The 26,361-nt window shown below is 46.4% G+C and overlaps 1 protein-coding gene across 1 annotated transcript; it reads right to left on the reverse strand.

The window, feature by feature from the left end:
- Window positions 1-9,017: 9,017 nt before the first annotated feature.
- On the reverse strand, window positions 9,018-25,833 carry KIF3B (kinesin family member 3B). Its single transcript, XM_030533188.1, has 9 exons — window positions 25,752-25,833; window positions 17,244-18,694; window positions 16,492-16,593; window positions 15,494-15,616; window positions 15,264-15,382; window positions 14,929-15,042; window positions 13,897-14,002; window positions 13,247-13,425; window positions 9,018-12,975 (listed from the first exon to the last, which is right to left on the reverse strand). Exons 2-9 carry the CDS (start codon window positions 18,624-18,626, stop codon window positions 12,882-12,884), a joined length of 2,220 nt encoding a protein of 739 aa, XP_030389048.1. The 5' UTR covers window positions 18,627-18,694; window positions 25,752-25,833; the 3' UTR covers window positions 9,018-12,881.
- Window positions 25,834-26,361: the final 528 nt, after the last annotated feature.

Below are 26,361 nucleotides of genomic sequence, written 5' to 3' on the forward strand. Positions count from 1 at the left end.
GGGGACGGGGTTCGCAGGCGGGAGCGCGCGGCGCGGGTGCGGACCGTTAGCCGGGGGGCGGGGCTGGCGCGCGGCCGGCGGGCGCGGAGGGCGCGAGGCGAGGGGGGGTGGGGTAGCTCCCGGGCGCTATGGAATGCAGCAGCGGCGGCGGCTCAAGCCCGACATAACAACGGGGTCAAAGGGCTCCGAGGTGGGGGGAGGGACCTCCTCAACGGTGGCCTCGGCAGGACAATCCAACCCCCGCGCTCGGCACTGACGGGGAGGGTAGCTTTTCCGTTTGAAGGAAAACAAACCGCAGGGTCTGATGGGAATTGTAGTCCCACCGCGGCCCGGCGCCAAAAGCCAACGGGCCGCTCGAGCCCCGAGACTACACCTCCCAGCAGGCTCCCGCAGCAGTGCGCCAAGGGCAGGGGCGCCGGTGCCGTGAGGCATGCTGGGCTTGAGCCGTGCTGCCCTGCCCACGTTAGCTGACAAGGCCCTGCTGTGCCTGGCTTCCGTGCCCTGGGGCGGCCATTGTCCCCTACGCCGCTGGCAGGCTGCGGCAGCCCCGCAGGGCCCTTCTCCGGCCGCTCCCTCCCCCGACCCAGGAGCTCCTCGGAGCCAGCTCAGGCCTCAGTACCAAAGGCCAGGCCGTTCACCCTCGTGTGAACACCCTCCTCACCACAGACACACGCCGTTCACCCTCGTGTGAACACCCTCCCCACCACAGACACGCCGTTCACCCTCGTGTGAACACCCTCCTCACCACAGAGAGACAGGGCCGTTCACCCTCGTGTGAACACCCTCCCCACCACAGAGAGACAGGGCCGTTCACCCTCGTGTGAACACCCTCCTCACCACAAACAGACAGGGCCATTCACCCTCGTGTGAACACCCTCCTCACCACAGACACACGCCGTTCACCCTCGTGTGAACACCCTCCTCACCACAGACACACGCCGTTCACCCTCGTGTGAACACCCTCCTCACCACAGACACACGCCGTTCACCCTCGTGTGAACACCCTCCTCACCACAGACACGCCGTTCACCCTCGTGTGAACACCCTCCCCACCACAGAGAGACAGGGCCGTTCACCCTCGTGTGAACATCCTCCTCACCACAGACACGCCGTTCACCCTCGTGTGAACACCCTCATCACCACAGACACACGCCGTTCACCCTTGTGTGAACACCCTCCCCACCACAGACACACGCCGTTCACCCTCGTGTGAACACCCTCCTCACCACAGACGCACGCCGTTCACCCTCGTGTGAACACCCTCCCCACCACAGAGAGACAGGGCCGTTCACCCTCGTGTGAACACCCTCCTCACCACAGACACGCCGTTCACCCTCGTGTGAACACCCTCCTCACCACAGACACGCCGTTCACCCTCGTGTGAACACCCTCCTCACCACACAGACACAGGGCCGTTCACCCTCGTGTGAACACCCTCCTCACCACAGACACACGCCGTTCACCCTCGTGTTAACACCCTCCCCACCACAGACACGCCGTTCACCCTCGTGTGAACACCCTCCTCACCACAGAGAGACAGGGCCGTTCACCCTCGTGTGAACACCCTCCCCACCACAGAGAGACAGGGCCGTTCACCCTCGTGTGAACACCCTCCTCACCACAGACAGACAGGGCCATTCACCCTCGTGTGAACACCCTCCTCACCACAGACACGCCGTTCACCCTCGTGTGAACACCCTCCTCACCACAGACACACGCCGTTCACCCTCGTGTGAACACCCTCCTCACCACAGACACGCCGTTCAACCTCGTGTGAACACCCTCCTCACCACAGACACGCCGTTCACCCTCGTGTGAACACCCTCCCCACCACAGAGAGACAGGGCCGTTCACCCTCGTGTGAACACCCTCCTCACCACAGACACGCCGTTCACCCTCTTGTGAACACCCTCGTCACCACAGACACACGCCGTTCACCCTCGTGTGAACACCCTCCCCACCACAGACACACGCCGTTCACCCTCGTGTGAACACCCTCCTCACCACAGACACACGCCGTTCACCCTCGTGTGAACACCCTCCCCACCACAGAGAGACAGGGCCGTTCACCCTCGTGTGAACACCCTCCTCACCACAGACACGCCGTTCACCCTCGTGTGAACACCCTCCCCACCACAGACACACAGGGCCGTTCACCCTCGTGTGAACACCCTCCTCACCACAGAGAGACAGGGCCGTTCACCCTCGTGTGAACACCCTCCTCACCACAGACACACGCCGTTCACCCTCGTGTGAACACCCTCCCCACCACAGACACGCCGTTCACCCTCGTGTGAACACCCTCCTCACCACAGAGAGACAGGGCCATTCACCCTCGTGTGAACACCCTCCCCACCACAGAGAGACAGGGCCGTTCACCCTCGTGTGAACACCCTCCTCACCACAGACAGACAGGGCCATTCACCCTCGTGTGAACACCCTCCTCACCACAGACACGCCGTTCACCCTCGTGTGAACACCCTCCTCACCACAGACACACGCCGTTCACCCTCGTGTGAACACCCTCCTCACCACAGACACGCCGTTCAACCTCGTGTGAACACCCTCCTCACCACAGACACGCCGTTCACCATCGTGTGAACACCCTCCCCACCACAGAGAGACAGGGCCGTTCACCCTCGTGTGAACACCCTCCTCACCGCAGACACACGCCGTTCACCCTCCTGTGAACACCCTCCTCACCACAGAGAGACAGGGCCGTTCTCCCTCCTGTGAACACCCTCCCCACCACAGACACACGCCGTTCACCCTCGTGTGAACACCCTCCTCACCACAGACACACGCCGTTCACCCTCGTGTGAACACCCTCCCCACCACAGACACGCCGTTCACCCTCGTGTGAACACCCTCCTCACCACAGACACGCCGTTCACCCTCGTGTGAACACCCTCCCCACCACAGACACACAGGGCCGTTCACCCTCGTGTGAACACCCTCCTCACCACAGACACACGCCGTTCACCCTCGTGTGAACACCCTCCTCACCACAGACACGCCGTTCACCCTCGTGTGAACACCCTCCTCACCACAGACACGCCGTTCACCCTCGTGTGAACACCCTCCCCACCACAGACACACAGGGCCGTTCACCCTCGTGTGAACACCCTCTTCACCACAGACACACGCCGTTCACCCTCGTGTGAACACCCTCCTCACCACAGACACGCCGTTCACCCTCGTGTGAACACCCTCCTCACCACAGACACACGCCGTTCACCCTCGTGTGAACACCCTCCTCACCACAGACACACACCATTCACCCTCGTGTGAACACCCTCCCCACCACAGAGAGACAGGGCCGTTCACTCTCGTGTGAACACCCTCCCCACCACAGAGAGACAGGGCCGTTCACCCTCGTGTGAACACCCTCCCCACCACAGAGAGACAGGGCCGTTCACCCTCGTGTGAACACCCTCCTCACCACAGAGAGACAGGGCCGTTCACCCTCGTGTGAACACCCTCCCCACCACAGAGAGACAGGGCCGTTCACCCTCGTGTGAACACCCTCCTCACCACAGACACACCGTTCACCCTCGTGTGAACACCCTCCTCACCACAGACACACAGGGCCGTTCACCCTCGTGTGAACACCCTCCCCACCACAGACACACGCCGTTCACCCTCGTGTGAACACCCTCCCCACCACAGACACACGCCGTTCACCCTCGTGTGAACAGCCTCCCCACCACAGACACACGCCGTTCACCCTCGTGTGAACACCCTCCTCACCACAGACACACGCCGTTCACCCTCGTGTGAACACCCCACCACAGACACACAGGGCCGTTCACCCTCGTGTGAACACCCTCCCCACCACAGAGAGACAGGGCCGTTCACCCTCGTGTGAACACCCTCCTCACCACAGACACACACCGTTCACCCTCGTGTGAACACCCTCCCCACCACAGACAGACCGTTCACCCTCGTGTGAACACCCTCCTCACCACAGACACACGGCCGTTCACCCTCGTGTGAACACCCTCCCCACCTCAGACACGCCGTTCACCCTCATGTGAACACCCTCCCCACCACAGACACACCGTTCACCCTCGTGTGAACACCCTCCCCACCACAGACAGGGCCGTTCACCCTCGTGTGAACACTCTCCTCACCACAGACACACGCCGTTCACCCTCGTGTGAAAACCCTCCTCACCACAGACGCCGTTCACCCTCGTGTGAACACCCTCCCCACCACAGAGAGACAGGGCTGTTTACCCTCGTGTGAACACCCTCCTCACCACAGACACACACCGTTCACCCTCGTGTGAACACCCTCCTCACCACAGACAAACAGGGCCATTCACCCTCGTGTGAACACCCTCCCCACCACAGACACATGCCGTTCACCCTCGTGTGAACAGCCTCCCCACCACAGAGAGACAGGGCCCTTCACCCTCGTGTGAACACCCTCCTCACCACAGACACACAACGTTCACCCTCGTGTGAACACCCTCCTCACCACAGACAAACAGGGCCATTCACCCTCGTGTGAACACGCTCCCCACCACAGACACATGCCGTTCACCCTCGTGTGAACACCCTCCCCACCACAGAGAGACAGGGCCCTTCACCCTCGTGTGAACACCCTCCTCACCACAGACACACAGGGCCGTTCTCCCTCCTGTGAACACCCTCCTCACCACAGACACACAGGGCAGTTCACCCTCGTGTGAACACCCTCCCCACCACAGACACACGCCATTCACCCTCGTGTGAACACCCTCCTCACCACAGACACATGCCGTTCACCCTCGTGTGAACACCCTCCCCACCACAGACACACAGGGCCGTTCACCCTCGTGTGAACACTCTCCTCACCACAGACACACGCCGTTCTCCCTCCTGTGAACACCCTCCTCACCACAGACACATGCCGTTCACCCTCGTGTGAACACCCTTCCCACCACAGACACACAGGGCCGTTCACCCTCGTGTGAACACCCTCCTCACCGCAGACACACGCCATTCACCCTCGTGTGAACACCCTCCTCACCGCAGACACACGCCGTTCACCCTCCTGTGAACACCCTCCTCACCACAGAGAGACAGGGCCGTTCTCCCTCCTGTGAACACCCTCCTCACCACAGACACACAGGGCAGTTCACCCTCGTGTGAACACCCTCCTCACCACAGACACACGCCGTTCACCCTCGTGTGAACACCCTCCTCACCACAGACACACGCCGTTCACCCTCGTGTGAACACCCTTCCCACCACAGACACACAGGGCCGTTCACCCTCGTGTGAACACCCTCCTCACCGCAGACACACGCCGTTCACCCTCGTGTGAACACCCTCCCCACCACAGACACACAGGGCAGTTCACCCTCGTGTGAACACCCTTCCCACCACAGACACACGGCCGTTCATTCTCGTGTGAACACTCTCCCCAACACACACACACAGGGCCGTTCACCCTCGTGTGAACACCCACCCCAGCACAGACACAGAAGGCCGTTCTCACTCATGTGAACACTCTCCCCACCGCAGACACACAGGGCCGTTCTCCCTCGTGTGAACACCCCCCCACCACAGAGAGACAGGGCTGTTCTCGCTCATGTGAACACTCTCCCCACCACAGACACACAGGGCCGTTCTCGCTCGTGTGAACATCCTCCTCACCACAGACACTCAGGGCCATTCACCCTCGTGTGAACACCCCCACTCAGGGCCATTCACTCTCGTATGAACACCTTCCCCACCACCGACACACAGGGCCATTTACGATCCTGTGAACACACGCAGAATAATTCACATCTGAACACCTCCACATACAGAGAAGATTGTTTATGCTCATGTGAACACACATAGGCCCATTCATGCTTGTATGAACCCCCCCCCCCAGGGCCATTTGTACTTATAAGGGGGGAGACAGTTTTTAAACCCCCACCATATAGGGCTGTTTGTGCTCACGTGAACACCTTCCCACACACAGCCATTCACTCATATGGACGAACACACACACACACACACTTTGCCTATGCTTGCACACTCACCTCTTGCAACCCTGTGTAGCAGACTGAGAGAGACATGCACAAGGGTTAAGGGATTTGCCTGAAGCCATACACCTGATCAGTGGCACAGCCAGAAGCAATCTAGAGTAGGCCTTTAGGCTGCAGGCCTTTAAGCCCAGCTCCATCCTGAATAGAATGGGCACAGTCCATCCTAATATTACCCTTTTTGTTCTATCAGAATGGTTACTGAGCCTTGATCTATTTTTAGATAAGCCTAACTACCTTGCTTGTGAAGAATTCACAGCCATAAGTGCCATAACTATGACAACATAGCCCCTGGTGTAGATATGGCTAGGTCAGTCAAAAAATTCTTCCGTTGACCTAGCTACTGTTTATCAGGGAAGTGGATTACCTGCATCAACAGAAAAACCCCTTCCATCAATGTAGGAAGTGTCTATGGCACTACAGTGGCATAACTACACCTGTGTTGCCTTAGCACTTTAAAAGACAGAGCATGTCTGCAGTAAAGGCTTGTGTTCCAACTCTGGTCCAAGGCAAGTGAAGAGTAACAGTGAAAGACTTTGGCACTCAAAGTTTAAAAAAGACATTCTAGGAATAACGTTTTCTTACATTAGTGACAAAGAATAATCCCCCTTATAAGAGAAAATAATAGAATATTGTGTTCAAGTATCTTAAGATGAATATGAGGAGGACTTTACAGAGCAAGTGCTTTGCAGAATGAGACACTCAACTAGGCACTATATTTACCAAGCCAAAGGAAGGTAGTTTCATAGGGACTTCACAAAGTACAGGCAAATGACACTGTTGCAGTCTCGGTGGAATCTGGTTTGATCTAATTAACAAAGAACTGGAATTGCACAGATAAAATAAAAACAACCACCCCCCACCCCCGAGATGCTATTGAACTCTTTCCTTTATTTATCAAACATAATAGGTTGTACCTTTATCCCAGAACTAGAAGAAAAGGCTGAAATGTGACTGAGTATGTAATCCTCAGTTCCTTTCTTTTAGTATATAAAATTTTAGGTCCAGATTTCTATCTCTACTCTGTTTGTGAAGAAGTTTGGGTCATAGATTTTTGCACCAAAATGTTGGAAATTTGTGGAGATAAAATCATTGGAGACAGGACAGTTGAAATCAGTGTTTTGACAATCCTTTTTTTGAGGCTCTGCACTCCTGGTCAGCCAGTTCAGTGTCAGTAAGAGCTTCATTCACATAGGTTTGATCAAAACCTCATAATAAGCTAGGTCCTAAAATAGCAAATAAGTTGGGAAATGTATGTTTGATATCTAATCTTAGATACAAAAAAAATGACAGACATTAACAGTAGACTGCAGACTACAAATATGCCATTGTGGTTTACTTATAGAACTGGAGCTTTTAATTTTGTATGTCTTTTTATGTTTGAGGAATAAATATGCTTACAAAGTATATTAAATTTGTTTCATTTAACAAAAAAAAAATGTTTTTCCTATTCTCATTTAAAAAGTGAGATTTTTTCCCCCTAAGTGGTGAAAATCACAACTTCCAATGCCAAAAGTCAACAGGTAAAGTAATAGAAAAAAAAGTACCAGAAGAACAATTTGAAAGCAAACCATTTTGTTTCAAAGAATTGATTTAGTCATATATTCGGTACCCTGTAATCTTATAACAAAAAGCCTCTCTCTATCTCATGCCATTTGAGAAGCAGGAGTGGTGAGGCAGGAGGGAAGAGAAACGGTTTGAGTATTTGACTCATACCACAGTATTTAAAAAAAAATAAACTAGAATACAACCAATTAACATCATATAGTTATTTGGGTGCTAATTATATTCTGTGATCCAGGAGGTTGCTATAAATACATAATCAAAACTCAAATTTTTGCAATTAAAACAAAACTCAAAAGGTAAAATAAGTATTACAAATTATAAAAACATGGCCCTCTAACTAAGTGGTTGGTACCACAAAGTCTTCCTGCTATAACAAACTCTCAAGGCCAGCTTTAAGTTGCTTTTAGTGATGGGTTGTATCAGTGCTTCCAATACAGCTTTTCCTGATCACACTTGTTTATCTTCTACAATCAGCTGAATTGCTGTCCTGTAGATGTCAAGGCTCTCAAGCAATGTAAATAACACAAATGCTGGTTTGCAACTATCTTACTATATAACCTTGACCACTGTGGTTCTCTTTACCTCTCTCTCATGAGAAAAGTTAGAGACTGCGTGCACTTCCAATCTTACTTTCCTTGACCAAAGAATTTAGGCCCAGTTCCTCAAAGTATTTAGACTTCTAACTTCTATTTATATCAATATAAATTAGGATCCTAAATACCTTTGTAGAGTCTTACTGCTGAGTGTGTGTAGTGAGAAAGGCTTGAAGAGAATGAATGCTTAGGGTTTTTCCATTGGAGCTTTTTTTTATTTTGGACACAGGTCCCTCATCATGCCATGTCACAAAATATCTGAGGAACAGAACACCAGGTTTCATTGAAAGATGAGGCAGCATTACAGCTTATAAAACTTAATACATTAAACAGAAAGACAGTGGGTTTTTTTCCCCCAACCAAAATACTAAACTTTCATTAGAGACCTCATTAGAGACCATACAGTGACTTATATGAAATGAGCTTAGTGGTCTCACTCGATTTTCCAGATGTTTACATCACAAAAACCTCCACCATAATTACCACTAACTGGGATCCCTTTTTGTCGCTCAGCAGAAAGGACAAAAGGGCTAACCTACCCTTCCAGCCCCACAAGTGGTCTCTCCAAGGTAGAGGTGAACCACATTTGCAGGGAGGGGAACGAGGGTGTTTGTGCTGCTATGGCTTGAACTATATATATTCTGTTAATAACAAGAGTACGTTATTCTCTGGGGCTTCTGTCTGTCACCTGTCACAATGACATTTACATTCCATTGTTTAGTTATAATAAGGCTAGCTTCTGCAGACACTTTCTAATAAAACGAGGGCCTGGTGTTTTACAGCCACCTAAAGATCTGTGACTATTGCAATGATTTATAAATTCATTTAAGAATGAAAAACGGACAAGTTTTGGTAGATACAATAAATCAGATTGATTTTATTACACATCTTATTTTAGGATCACTTTTACATTCCTAGCCAAAAAAGATTATACAAATAAATATAAGTTGTAAAACCTATTGACAGAACTAGAGATGTTCTTTGTCTACAGGTCACCAAAGAAAAGGTCAAGATCAGTGTAAGACCAAGGAGTGAAATCTCACAGACAGTTATGCAAACAAGCACCCTTGGGCACTTCATTCCAGAAACAAGAGAAATCGGGCTGAGGGGGGTAAGGTAGTAAGTGCCTAAATCATAGGGAGCTAAATGACCACTGCACGGTGCAGAGCAGCCAGGCACCACTGTTCTCGTTCAGTTCCAACTGAGCATCTGATTATGGTTTTTGCATTGTGCACATATGTTTTTCTCATTTGTCTATGTGTTTAACACTGTAGAAAGCAAGCCACAAGAATCATTTCTTTCCCTTTTAAGGCCTAGTTGTATGATCAGATATCAGAAATTAAAAGACAGGACAGATAAAATATCCAGATTCACAGGAATCAATGCTTCTCTGAAACTTGGCAATGAATCTAGACACAGTGAGGAAGGACTGCAACTAGAGACTTCTGTATTAAAACCAAAAGTCTATATAATGCATCATTACAGTTCAAAAGGTCATCACAGAGGTATATGTTCTATAAGATTCAAGCAGCATGCAAACCTTTCAACAAAGGATGATCAGACCTATATTAAGAATTTGAAGTGCTGTAATTTCTTTGTGTTCGATTTCATGTGGGATTTGACTCTGGAACAGAAAAGCTACCCTTACTGCATGTAACTTGAAAAATAAAATCGTATCCAATTATACAGAGCAGAGCGAAGAGCAGGAGGATTTTAAACATTCCTCTGAAGAGACTGATTGTGCACACTCTTCCAGGGCCTCTTCCAGGAACTTAGTGGATTTCCTGTCTTCTTTGGCTGTTAGCTGCAGGAAGTCCAGATGGTTCAGATCATACCCACATGCAGCAGAGAGGCACAAGCCTGGCAGGATCACTTGTTAGACATGTCGATCCTGAACTTCACTAACATTGTACAATTTAACACAAATGTATTCATTTCACCCCAATATCACTGCTACAAAATGTCTCCACTGCAATTAGATACACGTGGCTGGCCTATGCCAGCTGACTTGGGCTCACAGGGCTCAGGCTCAGAGGCTGTTTAATTGTGGCATAGATGCGCAGGCTTGGACTCCAGCTTGAGCTCTGCGACCTTGCAGGGTCCTGGAGCTCAGGCTCCAGCCTGAGCCCAAAAGTCTACCCCACAATTCAATAGCTCCTTAGCCTGAGCCCCACAAGCCCAGATTGGTTGCCCCAGGCCAGCCACAAGTTTTTAATTGCAGTGTAGACATACCCTATGGATTTGCTTATTCTCTCTTATTCACTGGACATACTGTTTAAAATAGAGCTATGGGTAAAGGTAACTAAAAGTCAATTTTATACTTTGCCTACCCCATCCCCTTTCTCTCACCTTAACGTATACACATTTATAAACAGGGCTTTCTGAGGTGTAGCCATTCCAGCACATTAACAGTAAAAGCAGAACAGTCTGGGTTTGGGCTGTGATTTCCAATGTACTGATTCCTGCCACATGGGAAATCTTACAAATTTCATACAGAAACCCGGTGGTATAGTAGTGAGTGAAGAAGCACAGCTATATCATGTATATATTACCATCTCAGGCTATACAGTCACTTCATCTCATTTCAATTCTCTGAATACTTAAAACTATACAATCCTCCTTTTCAATTATGAAGTAAACAAGATTATATACCAGGAGGGTGGACAACCGTTGACACTCTGTTTTATACCACAAGAGAGAATTAAAAGGCTTTTTGTACAGACACAGTGGTTTACAAAAAGGAAGGTTATGCCAGGCTTCCATCATTAGAACAGCAGAAAATGAGCAGATGGCTCCTCCCTCACCCATAGGCAAAACTCTCCTCCCCGCATCAAAATTTTAAAAAATATTCATCTGGTCCTCATCCAGAAATATACTCCTTGAATCAAAGCAGCTGATTTAGAACTTAATCCAAGTCCACCTGAGCAGCTGACTCACCAAGGCACCATGCCAGCAAGATGCAGAGGAGAGCTTTAAGCTAGAAGTGTTGTGTTCCTTCTGCTCATGGCGGTCAGATACAATGGAGTTTTTCCAGACTGGACCGAGTCAGTCAGTGGATACTTAACAAGAACACAAAGTAGAGTCCCTACGTTAGAGTATTTCTAAAAACAGGCAAGTTCTCATACACTGGTCAGTTTAAGGAGAGGTCATCTGCAAGGGAGAGGTAATGGGTAAAAACAAACAATCACAGGACAACAGTTGACAACAATCAAGAAAAAAAAAATAGCCCGACTCTCAATATACAGGGAACTAAAACTTAGAAGCTGAACAGTGAGATGCAAGACAGGAACACCTTACTCTGTCTTCTGAGCCCATCCAATACAGCAACTCCCCTCTCCCCACTGGACCATGCAGGCCTGTGATGTTAGTCATAGGGCAAACTTTGAAAAGACACCACCTAAAGTAGGAGTTCTTCCCCTTTCAATTTCAGTGTACCACCCCTGGGATTTATATCAGATTTCCTTGCAATCCCAAACTGGTGATGACACATTGCCCTCATTCCCATCTAGCCTCACTGTATTCAGGAAAGCTTAAGACTGAAAAGGGAATGTTCTTAACTTGGAGTACGATGAGACACAAAAGGCAGCTCCTGCACTGAAGCGCCTCATAACATCAAGGGAAAGATTGCATACTTATCAGAAAAGTGCCGTCTAATATGGCTTTGCCTCATAGTGCTCCAGATTCCATCCATGTCATAGGGAATGGCAGAAATGGCCATGTGTGCCTCTTGGCAGAGACCTAGCACCAAGCTAGATCTACATTTCCTACAAATGATGGAAGATCTGAGAAAATGGCCATACGCGGTGTAGGGTTTAGATATTCAGTATGGACGCTGGTCTAAAATGCCAGGTATGGGATGGTGGAGAGAGAGAGGAAGAGAGTTAGTATGGAGCTGGCACTGGTATGCAGATTTATTCTTTGACAAGGTGGTCCCTGTCAATAGGGGTTGAGTCTTTAGCAGGGCAGTTTGGAAGAGCTCTTACTGATGTCTGTAAACAGATAGAGAACTTCAGTTTCTATTGCTTCCATTCTACAGGAGCAAAATACACTTCCAAGATCCTCTCTTGTTCTACATTTCTAAAGGAAAGCAGAGAGGTCTAGTTTGAAGTGCGTGGAAACAGCTCTCCAATCCTACCCATCTCAGGGCTGTTCAACCCAACTCTAACCCCAGATGAAGATGCCATTCTTTCAATAGAAAGAGGAAAAAAAAAATGCACCTAGTCAAGTTTGGATACGCCCTCCACTTTTTAACCTCACTAAGTTTTCATCCTGAGGTTCTGGAGAGAGAGTTGATTCTGTTGAGATGACTTTCAACTCTTTCCTGTTGCCCAAGAGCAAGAGAGCCCAGTACACCAAGGGGGCTGGAACTGAAGGAGAGAGGGTGATGCTGTGAGGTGATCCTCATGCTTCCCATTGCTTCTAAAACACTTTAACGTACCTCATGCATTTCTGATTTCCTAACTAAAATCTGTTCCCAATAGGGGCTGATTGCTAGATTGCGAGCAAATCTTTTCCTGCAAGGTTCAGCACACCTGGGACTGGCACATTTTGACACAAGTCAGTTAAACTGCAAAGAGGCCATTGCTATTCCCCAAAGGAAAGGGCTTGGAGTCTGGCTGAGAGTCCTCTCTGCAGGTTTTCACTTGTCTTTGCTCTCAGAAGGCAAATGCTGTTCACGCCCTGGAGAGGAATTGCTGTTTTCACTTAGGAACCAGCCCCCGGGACTGTGGATAGAGCTGAGACCCAGAGGTGCCTGAGGAAGAGGATCCCCCTGATTTCCTTCCAGTTTTAGGCCTGAAGAAGTAAAAACAAAGAAAGTTGCTTGTCACACATCAAAACGAATCTCCCAAAATCTGAATGAGTTTGACTGGATATAATTCTCTATCAATCTCAACTTGCTCCTCTGCCTTATTTATCCATCTCTCTCCAGCGACCTCAAAGCTCATTTAGTTTTCATCCCACTGACTAGTCCTGCAGACAGATAGTGGCCTATGCATGCATACATTGCTGACTGGGGTCCAATGGACAGAGGTGGACATAACCTACTTTCTACAACTTGACTCACCTGGATTTTGATTTTTTATTTGACATGCTCTCAAAAGTGGAGGCATCCACCTGTATCTCATCTTCATCCTGCAGAGCTGCTTCTAGAGCAGCCTGCACTTTAGGAGCAATGGCTGGGCCCTCGTAGTCTCTGGTTGTTCGGCTAGGCATATCTAACTCCAGTAACACAATGTTTTCTGCCTACGAAAGTGGAAGCAGAACCAGAACCATCAATGTCCACACATACTCATACTTTCCACAAGCTATACTGACGTATTCCACGCTTTGATAAGGATTGTTACGAGAACTCCTAGATTTACTGGAAATTTAGATATCCTATATGCTCATGGTCGCATTACCCTTGTCACACTCTCGGGCCACTTCATTCTCTCTGGCTTGTGACTTTCCTATCATCCTGCATAAGCTTTTACTTTGCCACTTTCGATCTACACCAGGTGAAGATAACTTAGTAGCAGCATGAAGGTGATAAACTCTTCTTGAACAACACCAGACTGCTGGGTTTAAGACACATTTTTAATATGTCAAGAGGGAGGCTTCCTCTCCACAGTCTTCTGCATCTGTCACACAGTTTATGTATATATCCTCAGAAATTCATACTACTCTGAAAACAAGAGGAAAACAGATGCAAGCTGCATCCATGTTTGGGCTTACCCTATAGCGGGCCTCTGGACGAATCATCATGGACATCCTGGCATGCTGACTCAAAGGCCTCTTGTATCCCACTGCTGACACTGGCCTTTTCATCATCTGCTGGTTACTGAAAAGGAGATGATTACTGAATCTATCACATGTCAAAAACTGACAAGATTTTTCATTGTTTGAGTAAATCAAAATATCTCCTTCCTTAGAATCTCCTTCCTTATAGGTTTTTAAGGTCAGGCTTGACAAAGCCCTGGCTGGGATGATTTGGTTGGAGATTGGTCCTGCTTTGAGCAGGGGGTTGGACTAGATGATCTCCTGAGGTCCCTTCCAACCCTGATATTCTATGATCTGCAATGCACTGAGGCAATCCAGTGTATCTATTTGGAAAAAGAAGATTGCTACAGGCAACTGGACAAGGAAGATTGTCCAGTTGGAGCACATTCCTAGGTGCTCCAACTGGACAGTAAAAACCCAGCAAGTGGTATTAGATACAGTCCATCACAACTTGGCCTCTCCAATTTCTTGTTTTGTGCTTACTGTGGGATTCCTATAGTACAAACCATAGGATGATGTAGAGTGAAAGGGCCAGAGGAATGTACATTTGCTCTTTGGAACCTCTTATATATAGTCAGAATTTGCCAACAGTTTCTATACACTGGCCTCTGAGATATCTTATCTTTAAAATAGGAAATAACTATGGTAGTAGATATGTTGAATCTGCTGACTTTTTAAATGGTGAACACAATGCTATATGTAGTTTGCAAAGCAATTTGCAATCCTTTGGAAGAAAAACGGTGGGTGTGTGTGCGAGTGTGAGTGAGACACATTTTCAGTAGAAATTCCTTCCTCTCCTCACAGGTTAGAATTTTCCTAACTCTGCCTTCACCTTTACTGTACTCAGGTTACAGTTTGGCTAAAACTTTATTCTGACTTTAAGCACTCTTGCTGGATGAGGCTAAAACTGTGTGGAGAATCTTGCTCTGGCCAGCTTAAAGTCTTCATGGGATCCAGTCTTAAAGTAAGGTTAGGGGGTAAACTCACTCCAGCCGGGTTATGGGATGCAGTTTCCACTGGTCTTCCTCTTCATCAAAGAAAGATCTGTTCATGATTTTGTTCTTTTCCTCCAGGGGAATAAAGTTTTCAATAATCAGGTGCCTGTAGATAACAGACAAGAACAAAGATGGGACATATGCAAACAGGAGAATTAACATCTCTATTTTGAATCTCCCCACCACCTCTCCAACACAGCCCTAGACAAAGAGAAGGAATTTCTAGTTCTCTCTCTTGTTCTGTAAGCAATTGGCTTGCAATCCACACCCAAGAATAAAATGCCTTTAGTAAGAGTTAAGGGCAGCATATGGAGCAATGGGACCTACTTTAGTTTTAACTCCCTGGTAAGCTCATTCTGGGTCTGTTCTAGTTCTTGCCGCTCCTTGATGTGCTCCTCCTGGAGGTCATGGATCTCTGCCTTCACAGCTTGCAGCTTGGAAAATAGCTGGAACAGGTGAGAAGAACCAGAGCAATGACTATTCAATGTTGCTATCACCTTCACATGCAGTGCCATTCAGTTTCTAATTCATCTGACCTAGCATTATTTACTTTTTACCTTTTTGAGTTTTTTGGTTTTGATGTCCACCTCTTGCTGTAGGGAACTATAGGTCTCTTTCAGCTCCAATGTTTCCTCATCCCGACTTTCCATCTGTTGCTGGATTTCTCGCTCCCGACGTTTCTAAGGAATACCACAAACAAGACTAGATCAACACTGTCATATTGTTGCCTTCGGTGCCTGCACACATGAAAACCACATCCAAGGCATCCCTTTAGCCTGGGATCCAGGACTCCTGATTTAGATTCAAGTATCAGAGGGGTAGCTGTGTTAGTCTGGATCTGTAAAAGCAGCAAAGAGTCCTGTGGCACCTTAGACTAACAGACGTATTGGAGCATGAGCTTCGTGAGCTCATGCTCCAATACGTCTGTTAGTCTATAAGGTGCCACAGGACTCTTTGCTGCCTTAGATTCCAATTTCAAGTTGTTTTTTACCTTCGAAAAAACAAGAACATCAACCCTGTGTTTATTTGACTTTGAAGAGTTTGTTGGGTGCCTCATAGGACATTTATTGTGAATAAGCTCAGTTAAAAAAGTGGGAGTGTTGAAACCGTAGCAAGGACCTTCCTTCTCCAAAATCTTAATTAGTCATTGCAGTTAAATATGCACCAACACAAAATACCAAAAGTTGTAAATAGTCTGACTAAGTATCCCTCCCCTCATTTAATTGCTGCAGCTTTCATTCTCTAGGGCCTTAAGATGATATCATTTCATCAGTTCTCCACCACAGAAATTTCTAACCAAGATAGGACCAGAGTCTCTAATGTAAAAAGCAATGAGGAAAAAAGTTTACAGGCCTTCTCTACACATCATAAAGCAGTAAAAAGGACACAAGCCCTTTTTCTCTCTCTTTTGCCAGTAATCATTAAACTAGGACTAGGGATCAATCATTAATCTCAGGAACACTAGTTTATAGTTTCTCTTACCTTCATGTTTTCTGAATGGTCTAGAATAGCAGCTCTTTGCTACAAAATAATAAATTGTTTCCCCCTCTCTTACCTGTTCTGCAATTTCCTGACGTTTCTGCTCCAAGATTTTCTGCTGTTCATTTGTGTGATCCACAATGTTTTTCCCTCCAACAAGGAGCTTGCTTTCCATTGCCTGAAAAAAAACAAAAAAACATACTGAGAGGTTAACCTCTCAGGCAGCCATGTAACTCATCCTTTTTAAAAAACTGTAACAACTCCTTAGATAGTTACCACTGAACTCTCCTTTATAAGGGGTGTCACTCACTCAACAACCAAATTTAAACCTGTTATGGAAATTGTTCTCTCTGTGAAATCCTACATAATTGTAAGGTTAATGCACTAGTAACTTGTCTTGTGTTCTGCATTGTGGCAATCTGTCCCACATTTTGTCTGAGAGGTTGACATGGAGGCTTTCATATATATAAATTTCTAACAATCAGTAACAGAAGGAAGCTTGTTAATAAGTTACAGCATAATAAGTGTGTATATCACATTTAATCTCTTGTACTGACTTCCCAGGGACCTACAAGTAGGTTCTACAACCACAGTTTAAATTATAAAACATATTACAAATGTGAACCACTAATTCTAAATTCAATTTTTAACGGAATTCCCACCTCTGTCTACATAAAGTTGATTTTTAAAACTTCTGACTCAGGCACACCCTCTCACTATTACTCTGAAACTTTCTCTACATGGTGGTTATCGTCCCACTTTGATGAACTGCCATCCTTCCCTAAACCCAGAGAACATTCCCTTCAAGGAATCCAACAAGCACTCTACCTTGATTTTGGCACCCAGCATTTCTGCTGCTTCCTTCTCTCGCTTCAGATCCTCCATCTTCTTCTCCTTCTCCTTTAGCAGCCTCATCTTTTCTTCTGCCACCAAGCTGTGATCCTCTACAATAGCTTTCTTCTCAATTTCCAGCTTTTCCTGCTGCTCCCTCCAGTAGTCATCTTTGTCATCCCCTTCATCACCCTCTTCTCCATCCTCCTCTTCCTCTTCCCCACCATCTCTTCTCCTTTCTCTCCTCTTTCTTTTGCCAACAGACCTTTTTTCCAATTGTGCCTTGAGCCGAGCGATTTCTTCCTGGAATTCTCGTAGCAGTGCATCCTTAGGATCCTCATTGACTCTTGGTTTGTTCTTGATGTTTTTGGCACGGTTGGCATATCGCAGGGTAGTAAGAGTTTCTTCTACATTGTAAGAGGCAGGGCCTATATTGGCCACCATCACAGTCTTAGCATTGCCACCTAGTGAGTCCTGAAGTAGCCTGGTTAGTTTTGAGTCCCGGTATGGAATGTGAGTGCTTTTACCATCTACTAGGGCAGATATAACATTGCCCAAAGCTGAAAGAGAGAGGTTAATCTTGGTAGCTTCCTTCAACCTTTCCCCCTGTGCTCCAGTTTTGGCCTGGCGTTCACTGCCTGCAAGGTCCACTAGGTTGAGTTTTCCTACACGGATGTGATTCTCCCCATCAAGTCCCACCTCACTGCACTCAATAGTGATCACAAAAATGGCATGGGAACGGGAGCTATGCTCATTCATGTTGGTAGCACCAACGGAGCGGTTTTGGTTCCCCACATTCATGACGTGCTCGATCTCCTTGACACTCTTTGTGACAAAAGATGACAAGTCCTTCACATACACCCCAGTGTCTGGTCTCTCTTTCAGCTCCAGCCTCTTGGACTGATCTTTTGACAGCAAATCTCTGATTTCTTCTTGGTATATTTCCAGATAAGATGCTCTAACCAAATACTGCTGGTTTTGAGATCGAGAGATGTGGGTGAAGATGTGGTCAAATGAATTGGGGATGACCCCTCTTTTTTCAGGATCACCACGCACTCCTTCCATTGTATATGTTTTCCCTGTCCCAGTCTGCCCATAGGCAAAGATAGTCCCATTGAACCCTTGCAGGACAGAATCCACCAGAGGTCTAAAGGTCTCATCATAAAGTTCAAACTGCTTGGAATTCCAGTCATAGACAGCATCAAAGGTGAAGGTTTTAGGCAGCTCATGAGATGTTCCCCTCGGATTCTTCACTGATACCTGCCCTAACTTGACATCCACATCAACAACTTTATCATATGAAGCTGCCTTCTCTTTCCCATTCATTGGCCGGCACCGCACCACCACCCTGACAGATTCAGAACTCTTTAACTTAGACATGACGACAGGACGGTAGGTGGGGAGATTTGACAGGCGGGTGATCCAGGAAGGCCAGGAGAGCTGAAAACCTAAAAAATAAACAAAGAAAGGGCACCTGACTAGTTGTTAGTAAATTTTTGTGCAAAGGCACAGATTCAACTCATTTAATTCTGAAGGCTTTGGGTCAACTGAACTGTGAAGGATTCTAAAGCACAAAAATAATGGTTACGATAAACATTTTAAAAGTCTTAATTATTTGAAACGAACTCTCAGAATCTTACATATCGATTAATATTTAGTTACATAAAGAAATGTTGCAAAGAATCCCCATGAAATAAAATCACTATAGTTGATAAATTTACCCCTTTCCCTTCCTTTAAAAATAATTAGAAATGCTGTCTATTGCAATGGGTTTATCTAATTAAAAAAGTATTAAACTTCTTCTACATTCTGGTTTGTAATAATCAATTAAAAGTATTAGTTTCAGGTTCTAATCACAGCGCTTATAAATCTAACATACATGTGCACTTTTGAGCCACTTTATCTGGTGCTTATGCTGCTGCCTACTGCATTAAAGATGCTGTTTAGAGGTTCTTGTGAGGAACCCAATCAGTGTTTAGATCAAGTGCTACAACACATCCAGCAAAATTATAAATTCAGGACAGATCTGAAGAAATTATACATATATTTAAAGTTGCCTCTGATGAAAAACTACCTTCTGTTACTAACCATTTTCATTTCATAATGAAGAGTTTACAATAGCCACTCCCTTGCCAATACCCTTCCTGGCAGATCACATTTAATTTCAGGGAAGAGGCATAAAACAGTTACATTAACCTAACGTTGCTGCCTCCCCCTCTTCAGCTGCCCTTATTCTGCAGAGAAATGGAAGGTCACAGAGCACCACCGCCGGACAAAAAGGAACCGGTGAACAACAGCCTTTGTGAACCCTCTTATGCACTACCAGCTTTAACTGCCTGCATTTTTAGTTGCTTAAAAATTGTCCTTGACTAGATTGTGAGATTCTTTGGAAATCAAATATAAATACACTGGATTCTGGAGGGAGTCACATTTGGGTTTTGGCACTTCAGGGTCAGGATTCAGATTTAATTAGTCCTATGTTATTTACATGTTATGTCATCAGAAAAATGCAGTGCTTCAGTTTCCTGCCATAGGTTTAAAACTCATCTATAGGATCTCTTAAAGGAAAGATATTGCCTGGAAAAGTACCATGGATGCTTTTTCCTTTTCTTTGTTACATTTTAAGTCACCTTTTGTAGATCTAATTACAGTATAATAAATCTTTAATGGACTTGCCATTGCTCCCAGGATTCAAGAGAAACCCATAAAGCTTCTTTTCACCTTTCAGCTATTATAGCTAGTGCTGTGTGTAGTCTGTGTTTCCAGAGAATTTAATGCAGAGAGTCTACTATCCGTGACAGAAACATGTGGCAGAATCTAAGGGCTTGTCTACATTTACAGCACTGCAGTTGCACTGGTGCAGCTGTGCCATTGTAGCGCTTAGCGAAGATGCTACCTTCACCAAGGGGAGATCTTCTCCCATAGGCACAGGTAACTCCACCTCCCCGAGAGGCTGTAGCTATGCCGACAAGAGAAGCCCTCCCGTTGACATAACATGGTCTACACCAGGAGTTAGGTTTATATAACTACTTCACTCAGGGGTGTGGTTTTTCCATCCCCCGAGAGATGTAGTTATACTGACATACATTTGTAGCGTGTATCAGGGCTAAACAGTCTCTCTCTCTCTCTCACATGCATGCGCACACACACACACAAATGCATTTCTAATCCTTATAATTGCAAAGAAAACCTTCAGTGTGAACTGGCATGCACAAACTAAGGCAGAGTTGTCTGCACAATTGGGAAAGTAGAGTAAACCATCCCCATTCATCTTAATGGTGTGTTAACTCTGAAACCAATTGGCAATTATATAATCAACACTTAATTTAACTACTGTGCTTGTTGCAGATGTTAGAGATAGTGGATGATGCTGGGGCAGGCGCAGTTAGACAGCTTTTTGCTATTAAGGACTGCATTGCTGGTTATGACCAAATTTCAAGTCACCGCCAACTATGCTCACAAGGTGGAAGGAAGGAATATTCTCATCCAGTGTTAAAAGCTGTAAAATTCTGCTTCCCTCCCCCATTTTTGCCAAAACCTTCAGGTTCCTCCTTACCAACATCTATGGTGCAGTTACGCATTTGCAATAGAAACATCTGTAGCATGTTAAAAATAGAGGATGCAGTTCCAATTCAGAGTTAGCATAGTGGAGCGGGTAGGAAGAAGCCATGAAGATGGCTCTAGGTTATGTTTATGCCTCTCTGGTCTTGAATCAGCCCCTAGTGCAACTTAGATCAGCCATAGGCTATTATAACTTATACAACCTAGGACAACTAAGCTAGCAAGGGATCAGCAAAGTGCACTGCAGTCTGGTCCTGGATCTTCATCCTCCAACTCCCGTCATGCCCCTATCCCCTCACATCCTGCCCCAATACATATTCTGCATGGAGCTGAGAGATGGAGAATGGGAGATTCGGGATGCCAAATTTACATCAGCCCAACATTCCTCCCTTCTAAGGCTGGTTTAAGGCCCATTTGCATCACTTCGTATGAGAGGCTGAGGACCCTGTCCTTAAAAATTAGAGGAAAGAATAAAATAAATTTAACTTAATATCAAAATGAATAACATGAGCAAAAAGTAAATGGGTCTTTGATCATACTCCACCTTCTTCTAGTGTACCTGCTACTTCAGGGTTGGGGCTTGCAAAGTAATACCAGTTTCCCCCAGCTTCATCTCGTACATCTTAAGCTGAAGATAGCCATGTGTACTCTAGATGTCATGGGGTCAACACTTTTCAACAGATCTATGCCATAATTATTCCCATCTCAATATACTTTTATTTGGATTCTTTGTATATGCCAGCTCTGCTCCAGTACCCAAAAAATGATGAAATATATTCCACATCCAAGTTCTAAAGTACTAAGTGATCGAATGCCATCTGGTTTTACAAGGTTCTACATTACACAAAACTCATGCTACATAACAATTTGATTCACAAAGCCCTGCAGCTTATGGATTGTGTAATAAGGAGACACCTGGAGATGGTGAAACATGTTGATCCATCCTCAATCATTAGCATGCTTAGCTTCCCTTTAAAAGAAAATATGTAGCCATTCATTGATGGGCTGCCACTAAAGGCATGTGACTGCATAGCTCATGAAATGCAACTGAGTTTTCAGACAAACCAATTTTTAAAAAATGAACCCTCAAAGAAGAATGCCTGTTTGAAATCTTTCCAACAGCTGGACCTAAGTATAAAGCAAGTTCAGAAAAGCTCATCTAGGATTTAAAATCAATTTGTTTGGTTCCCTCAGGGCTTTCCCTCTATTCTAACGCTAGCTGGATCTGTAGCAAAAATACCACATTTGAGGACTAAATTTTTGATTCTATAATTGCATCTTGCCTCTGTCTCTTTACTCGAGGGGACCTCCTGAGAAGTTCAGATGTAGAGCTAGAGGACCAAAAACATTTTGTATCTCAATGCCCGTGCGGTGAACAAGGCATTTATAAGAACAGGAGGTAATCTTAGAGCACCGAAGAAACACATGTAATACTATTTACTGAAATTTCAGTAAGACCTTTAAAATTATCTCAGTGTCTTAATGGAAACTGCTTGCCTCCCTGAGTGGAGAAGGTATGCCATGTGAAGACACTTGGAACTCAAAGTAGATGATCTGGAATGTGCATCAAGTTGACCAAAGTGGCTGAGCATCTGCAGTGCTTTATAAACTTACACAAAGGATTCAATACAGTGCATAGCCAATGAGTCTCCAGATGCGACTGACTAAAATACAGTGATCTTTTCTCTCCTGAGTTACAACTCCAATAAGGATAGGCTCACTAATATATATTTAAAATGCCAGTCTAGAGAAAATATGAAAGTCAGATTCAAGACTTGTAAAAGCACACAAAGTATACTCTCCTTCTTTGCTGATAAACTCGTTAATGCCACCCAAATATACGCTGCTCCCTCCACTTCTGCCCTGGCATTCAATGCTCCTGCAACTGAAAATATCTCAGAACTGCATGGACAAAAATGAATGTGCATTGTATGCACCTTTACCATCACACATACGTTCAAATTAGGCATGGAAATGCTCATGAGATTCTATATGGGCTATGATCTGTTACGGAAATGCCACCTCTAATCAATGTGGTTAATCTCTGAATAGGACTATCTCCGACTGCTTCGGTAGCACTCTTCTGTCAAACAAATTAAACTAACATTGGTAGCAGACAAACTGTCCTACCGGATTCTTTGAAGCAGACTCTGTTAATCAAAACTATATATAGGACATATTCTCCAGATTCTTCTTGGGCCAAAAAGTTTATGAAAAATAAAACAAAAACGATACAATAATTAACATTGCTGGGGATGTACCTTATCAACAACAGACTAACTTTTTATTCACAAATGAAATTCATTCAGCAGCCAGAACCAGAGGTGTGTTTTATCTTGAATGTTATCCTCTTGCCTTTATCTCTGATATCTTCTGCAAGAGATATTGACTAGGATTATGTGATCCTAGGTTCATTTAATCTACTGGTAGTTTTTTTTTTTTCAGTACAAGAGCATATTGCTATTCACATGTGGCCATCTTGAATATAAGAGAAAATATACATAACAGTAGAGGACTCAACCCTCACTCTCACAGTTTGGTATCCTGTATATATTTAGTGAGAATTATGTTGTCTATTTGTCAGTCACCTAGGACTGCCTTGCTCAAATGCACACCTCAGATCTACTTTTGCCAAAAACCAGTCAGTCTCTTCATTTTATCTCACCCCTGATTTGCACTATTGTCATGCTAACACATCATGATCTATTTCCATCGCTGCTGGCTGCTGTTGTTAACAGTTACTAGTATATCAATTAATTAGTTGAACTCTTCTTCCTGGTGAAAGCATTACATGTTATTCTGGGGAATCTGAACAGAAATTTGTCTCACCTAAAAATTAAAGGGCAAATTAAACTATTTTTTATAGTCACCAAAAATTATATTGCAAAATTTGCACCAGCTCCAGCTGTTTCTTGTAGATGGGATAGAATAGCTTGTAAACTATCACTTGCTTTACGTCACAGCATCATTTATTTGTATGCTATGATTAACAGTTGTTCCTCATGAAACCAGTAAATCCAAAGAGATTTGGATAAAATCCCAAATTGCCTCTAATCCGTTAGACTTCAAGACTGAGATTAGTGTATTTTAAATTTTGCCTTGAATGACCTCAGGAAGAATTTTAAGCCCTATTCTCTTTTAATACACTATGAAGTCATGCCTGAAAAAATAAGTGATGTCACAGATTGTCACATTTAATCATCAGAGAATTTTAGAAATTAAAGATAGCAGTGAACAGTTGGACCAACCAGTCCATGTCCCTGGGGCCAATGCAGGACTGGTACCATACTGGACATGTGCTAGTGTGCTTTAACCTCTCTACTTTTAACACTCCCAAGCAAAGGAGCAGCTATACTTCCCTGCAAAATTTAACAGGACTTCCTGTCAGGAAGACTTTCTTAATATGCAGCCAAATTCTTACTTTTCATAATCTCATCTCATTACTTCGGTTATACTGCCAGGCAGCACCTTAAATAACCGCATTCTCCTCTTGCGGTGTACGGTCTTCAGATATTTGTAGACTTATGTCCTCACTTAACTGCATTTAGTTCTTTTAATCTTTTCTCAGAACCCAATACCTCCAAACCCCTCTCTGTTGCGCTTTCCCTCTAATTTTTCTCTCTCACTCCCTGCTAAAGAAGTGCCCAGAACTGAACAGATTATCCCAGGTGTGAACACACCACAGAAAAGGACCATCACCCCTCTGCTCCTTTTTTGCTGCCATATGACAGTGCAAACCCATGTTTAATTTGTTGCCCACTACCATCCCAATCCTGTTTGGGCATTATTACTTCCCAGATACCTCCCTCCCACTGACAGAGAAACCAGAGCTTACAGAGAGCTATGTAAACCCCAAGCTACATGTACAGTTGAGGCTATAACTTTATCTCTGATTATGAGATCACAAAGTTTCTGAGTGTCGGCCTTCCTCTTCAAACCAACATAAGAACCACTCTCTGTAGACTAACAGTCCTACACTGTAGTTACTGTGACACATTAGATCTCTGATGTGACATTAGGTGTCATGATAACACACAATAAAGGCAGCTGAGCAATAGTGAACTTTGTGGTAGAGAGAACTCAAAGCTATTGCAGGGGTTATAAGATCATGCAACAGCATGTAATGCCACAGAAATCATTCTGGAAATACACAGCAGGCCTATGAGGAGGTTGACACAGGCATAGGAAAGGTGTGGGGGAAGGAAGAGTGGCCATTTACATGCCCACATGAGAGATTTCTTCTTTTCTATACTCGTGGGGTTGGTTCCTCCTTCACCTGTTCATCTGGGTGGAAACTCTCCCTCTTTGCATGCCCAGGTGTATACATACATGCATGACAGAGGCTGCCATCCCTCCTTTGCATGTAGATGCACACACCATAGACAACAGGGGCTGCCATGCCCCCTTTGCATGCAGATGCACAAACGTCACTGCTTAGCATGTCCGGATATGCACACGCATATACGACAGGGACTGCCATCCCACGTTTGTATGTGCAGGTGCACACACGCATGTGCAACAGGGGCTACCACCCCACCTTTGCATGCCCAGGTGCACGTGTGCGCGACAGGGTCTGCTGACCCTCCTTTGCAAGTCGACGGGGGCAAACACGCGTGGAACAGGGGCTGCCGACCCTCTTCACACTCAGGTGTGCACACGTGCGTAATAGGGGCTGTCGGACCTCGTCTGCACACGCAGCTCCACACACGCGTGTGCAGCCGGGGCTGCCGGTCCTCCTTTGCGCACACACGTGCGCGACGGGGCTGCCATCTCTCTTTTTCACGCCCAGACGCGCATATGAGTGTGCAACAGAGCTGCCCGGCCTCCTCTGCTCGCCCCTATGATGGGGAGCCCCCGACCCCCGCAGTGCCTCCCCCCGCTGGGTCCCTTTAAGGCCCGGTTCGGACCCTGTCAATGGGTGGCGGGGGTCACGGCGGGACTCACCTGCGCTGTCACCATGGAGCCTCCTCCCCCGCCGCCGCCACTCCTGCTGCACCGGATACGGCGGGGATCGACCACCGCTCACTTCCTTGGCAACCCGCGCGCCCGCCCCCAAGCCATCACTTCCTTAGCGACCGACCCCACAGGCCGCCTTGGCAACTGGCCTCACTTCCTTGGCGACCGGACAGAAACGAGGCGCCTTCGCTTCCCTAGCAACGAGCCCCGCCCTACCAAGGCGAGCTCCGCCCGGGGAAGTGTGTTCAGCCGGCGGGCGAAGAGGGCGCCCCATGGGAGGCTGGGCTAGCAGGTGGCCAATAGCTTGGGAGACAGGGGAGGAGTGCAGGATGGTTGGAGCGGCTGTGTGGGGCCAGGGAGAGATGTGGCAGGATGCGGGTGTGGGGGTGAGCGGGATTGGATGTGTGGGGCCAGGGAGAGATGTGGCAGGATGCGGGTGTGGGGGTGAGCGGGATTGGATGTGTGGGGCCAGGGAGAGATGTGGCAGGATGCGGGTGTGGGGCCCAAGGGAGACATATAGGATGGGGGGGGAGGAGTGGTAGTAATGAGGTACTTTAACTAGCCAGACAGCTGTTGGAAAAGTAAGATGGCAAAATCA

Source organism: Gopherus evgoodei, chromosome 14 (assembly GCF_007399415.2).
Source record: "Gopherus evgoodei ecotype Sinaloan lineage chromosome 14, rGopEvg1_v1.p, whole genome shotgun sequence".
Lineage (NCBI taxonomy): Eukaryota > Metazoa > Chordata > Testudines > Testudinidae > Gopherus > Gopherus evgoodei.

Excerpts from the sequence above, each read along its gene's own strand:
- KIF3B (XM_030533188.1), bottom strand. The coding sequence starts at position 18,626 with ATGTCTAAGTTAAAGAGTTCTGAATCTGTCAGGGTGGTGGTGCGGTGC. Across the intron at positions 15,383-15,493 it reads AAACCAAAAAACTCAAAAAG|CTATTTTCCAAGCTGCAAGC; the intron begins GTAAAAAGTAAA and ends CACCTGTTCCAG. Across the intron at positions 15,043-15,263 it reads ACCAGGGAGTTAAAACTAAA|GCACCTGATTATTGAAAACT; the intron begins GTAGGTCCCATT and ends TGTTATCTACAG.